The sequence below is a fragment of the Mya arenaria genome, chromosome 12 (genome assembly GCF_026914265.1).
Source record: "Mya arenaria isolate MELC-2E11 chromosome 12, ASM2691426v1".
In the NCBI taxonomy this organism is placed as follows: Eukaryota; Metazoa; Mollusca; class Bivalvia; order Myida; family Myidae; genus Mya; species Mya arenaria.
Genome location: NC_069133.1, coordinates 61,664,996 through 61,668,873, shown reverse-complemented (window position 1 = coordinate 61,668,873; position 3,878 = coordinate 61,664,996). Strand labels below are relative to the sequence as shown.

The window sequence follows — 3,878 nt, the reverse complement described above, 5'->3', positions numbered from 1 at the left end:
GCTGTACATATATTACGTTTATTACTAATTAAATACTCACTACATATATCACAATTATCACGATCATTGAGATATACACTAACGCGAATGAAGTATATTGGTCCACAGATAAACGGGCGGCAACTCGCACAGCAAGTTAGCTTAATAAATAAGGGTTGTTCGTACAATTCATTCTATAAATAACTAAAACGGATATTGCTAAACTATGGCGCAAGATCTCTTAATATATCTGTGATATTTCATACAAAACAGAGTAAGTTCGGTTTGTATAGAAGAGAGGTACACCGAAAGGTGTCTATTTAGCATTGTTTTATTATCAGAAATGGAGATTTTAACATATAATCCTGTTGGTATGTATGCATATTTGTTTCTACAGGTTTACTTTCGGTTTACATATATCTATATTGGATTTTTCATTATTTATATCCGAGTAAGTACCAACCCTATAAATGGTGATCGATTAACATTATTCCTTCTCTACTAACATGTTAAGGTATAACCGTACAAATGTTGTATTTATTTTAACGATTGGTTTTTAAAGCAACTCATGCAGCCTCCGTTGCCACTAGAATGTCAATGATTATTTTGACGGATGCATTATAACCTAATAAGAATGTTCGCCCATGTATACGCCCTTGACTCGGTATTGATTGTCATGATTGCCAATTTCAGGTTCAAACATTGATCACATCAGTGCCATTAAACCAATGGACTGTAGCTCTTCAAGCGACGACGAAGTTTATATGAACGACCTTGGGGACACTACCGGTGCCCCTGCGGCCACAGCGGAAGCGACTCCTGCGGAGCACAAGCCGGGATTATCTGAAGAGTTCCGGTTACCTTCAAGTACCAAGCCGACGTCGACAGAACTCTTCATGACCACAAGAAGTGACAGTGGAGATGACGACGATGGCTTGTTTTCAGAGAACGAAACTACGACACATGTAGGCAAAATTGAAACAAACGACAAAAACTCTGAGAATGGTAACAAAGGCGAGTTTGGTAGTTTAACCGAGGAATTATGTGAATTGGATATATGTTCTTCAGATGATGAAGATATAGGGTCCAAATCTGCTGAGCAACTGTTTCATCGTCAACAGGGAAGTAATATTCTTAACTCGTATTCACACGCGACCGAATTATCAGAAGCTAAAACGAAAGTAGAAAATGCAGAGGCTACATGTACATCGCCTAATCAAACGCAAGATAACGAAGTAAATGCACAGCCCCAAAAAGCTGATAACCCTATAATGGACGGAGACGACGAAGAGGATCGCTGTTGTATATGTTTAGACACACATTCAAACCCTAAAGTGCTTCATAAATGCTCTCATAAATTCTGCACGGAATGTATAGACACTCATTTCAGGATAAAGCCCGTATGCCCGGTATGTTTTGTGGCGTACGGAGTTATTACGGGAAATATGCCAGAGGGACACATGTCAGATTATGTTTCAAAGAAAGTTCGGCTACAGGGATACGAGTCCTACAATACTATTGTGATCAGTTACAGCTTTTCAGACGGCACACAGAAGGTATGATTTCACGAATCCTTAAATCGACTGTCGATTTTTGCATTTTGTAAGTGATATTCGTTAATTGATAAAGTAAATGGTTGTTTGTATGTAGTTTAATATACAAACTAAATTGTAGTGCGACTGCTAATTAACAACCTTTGACCATAACTAAATATTCAATTATCAATAGAGCTTTGTGCATTTTTTATGTAAAAAATCAAAACATAACTTTTCTTTATTCATGTCCTTTCTGTTTTACCTGGCAAATTTGAATGTTCAGGAAATCTATCATGTTGATTTGTACGATTTTTTTTTATTTGATTTCTTTTTTTGGGGGGGAGGGGGGGTGGAGTCGGGATAGACGTTCTTTTTTAGTGGAAATGGGCTGTTAACGGCAGTAAATATGACGAAAAAAGACTTCTAACAGGCGAATATGTGCATATCAAGGCTTCTCGTTTATACCTATATACAAACCATTTTATCTTAATGTATATATATACTACACAGGATCACCACCCACACCCCGGCATGGCGTACCATGGTACTAACAGGACTGCCTATCTCCCCGACAATCCAGAAGGCAAAAAGGTGCTGAGGCTGCTGAAGGAGTCGTTCAAGCGCCGCCTGACCTTCACTGTCGGTCGGTCAGTCACAACCGGATGTGACAACGTTGTCACGTGGAATGATATTCACCATAAGACGTGCACTAATGGCGGGCAGGAAAAGTAAGACGTCGTTATAGAGCGTTTGTATGATTTCCACTTTTAAGTTAATTAAAATAAGAAAGGCATGTTTTTCATTAATTTTGTTATCAAAGTTAAATTTGATAGCGCCCTATGTCGTATGTAAGATAGGAAACACTAACAAATTATTTCATATTAAGATACTCTTTCAGTATTATAAACATTCAAAACACATTTTGTTTACTCGTCTTGCTTTAGATTATCGATCTAATCGCTGTTTAGGGATCCTAAGAACATTTGATTTTTATAAAAAGAAAATTTTGGAAAAACTGTCATAAAAGTATTTCCTATTGAAATTGTCTATTGCAGTTTCGGGTATCCGGACCCTACCTACCTCCAGCGGGTCCAGCAGGAACTGGCGGCCGTGGGTGTCACAGAGGAGAGTCTGTAATAGGGCTCTAACTAGTCAACATAGTGTGGGATTTTAAGGGCTATGGGTCATTTAGAGAGATTAATGAGAACTTTGATCGGGGTCGGGGCCTCATTCACTTCAAGAGCTAGTATCAAATATATTAGGGGTGGGGGGGGGGGGCACATTTGGTTAGGCCATTGGATGATTCAATTTACGAGGGGGTGTGTATTATTAAAAAAACGAAATGAGAAAGAGGGCGGGAGATTGTACATCCAGCCCACCTTACAAGCGGCAAGGGGAAATAGCAGCGAAAGGAACAAATGACCAGGTGGTCTCCATGCTTCTCGAGTGTCCAAGAAGGAGGTGACACAGCTAATATTGTTCACTAATTAGGCTTCTTTCTCGTGATAGACTGATTCTCTGTGAAAATCAGACCAATGTTCTTTAACTGCATGTCCAAGTGTGCTGGTAATTGTAAGTATACTTCATATTTGTATCAAGTATGCTTACTTGAATGATAACTTATATGTACACTTACCATGATGTGCAAAAGACGTTTCATTAATGAAAAGTTACAAACAAGTTTTACGAAACATCTTCATATTTTTTAATAAATTGTACGTTTGATGAGAGACATTCATTACTATAAATAGCGATCATTCAGCAAATAAAAGCTGTAATGGTCACGTAAGAAATATTTCTTAAATAGCGTGAACATTGACTAGACGTTTTTGTGATACTTATTGTATTTGTTTGTTATTTTATAAACGCATGTATCTTGAACTATGTTACAGAGCGTAGTAATATTATAATAAAAATACCAGTTGTTTGTTGTTGTATTTCTGATATTTTAGTGAACATAGTACTAAAGAGCAGACACGTACATTATCAGCTGTAACACAGGAGATCGGCAGTAGCACATCTGTATGAAACCGTATAATAGCCTACCAGATCACAGCTTAGGGTATGCTTTAAAGCTGCATTCTCACAGATTGAATGTTTTGGCAACTTTTTTTTATTTTTTGTCTTGGAACGTCTTTGTCAGCAATCTTATATCATTGGCTTGCAGATATCTACGCAAAAATTTGCTCTTTCCAAGACAAAAATTAAAAAGAGTTGTAAAAATGGTAAATCTGTGAGAGTGCAGCTATAAGGATAATTGGAAGTGTTTTAAATTAAAGTTTAAAATACGATCGCTTAAAGGATCACTATCGAGTCCTTGGTAGGAACCAGGACTTATGTCCATTTTGACAGGCCGTGAGAGAG

The 3,878-nt window shown here is 37.6% G+C and overlaps 1 protein-coding gene across 1 annotated transcript; it reads left to right on the top strand.

Annotated features, from left to right (window-relative positions):
- The first annotated feature begins 234 nt into the window (after positions 1-234).
- On the top strand, positions 235-3,441 carry LOC128211559 (E3 ubiquitin-protein ligase DTX3L-like). The gene is made up of 4 exons (XM_052916489.1): positions 235-350; positions 673-1,535; positions 2,025-2,242; positions 2,570-3,441. The coding sequence occupies exons 1-4, from the start codon at positions 323-325 to the stop codon at positions 2,649-2,651; spliced, it is 1,191 nt and encodes a 396-aa protein (XP_052772449.1). The 5' UTR covers positions 235-322; the 3' UTR covers positions 2,652-3,441.
- The last annotated feature ends 437 nt before the right edge of the window (positions 3,442-3,878 follow it).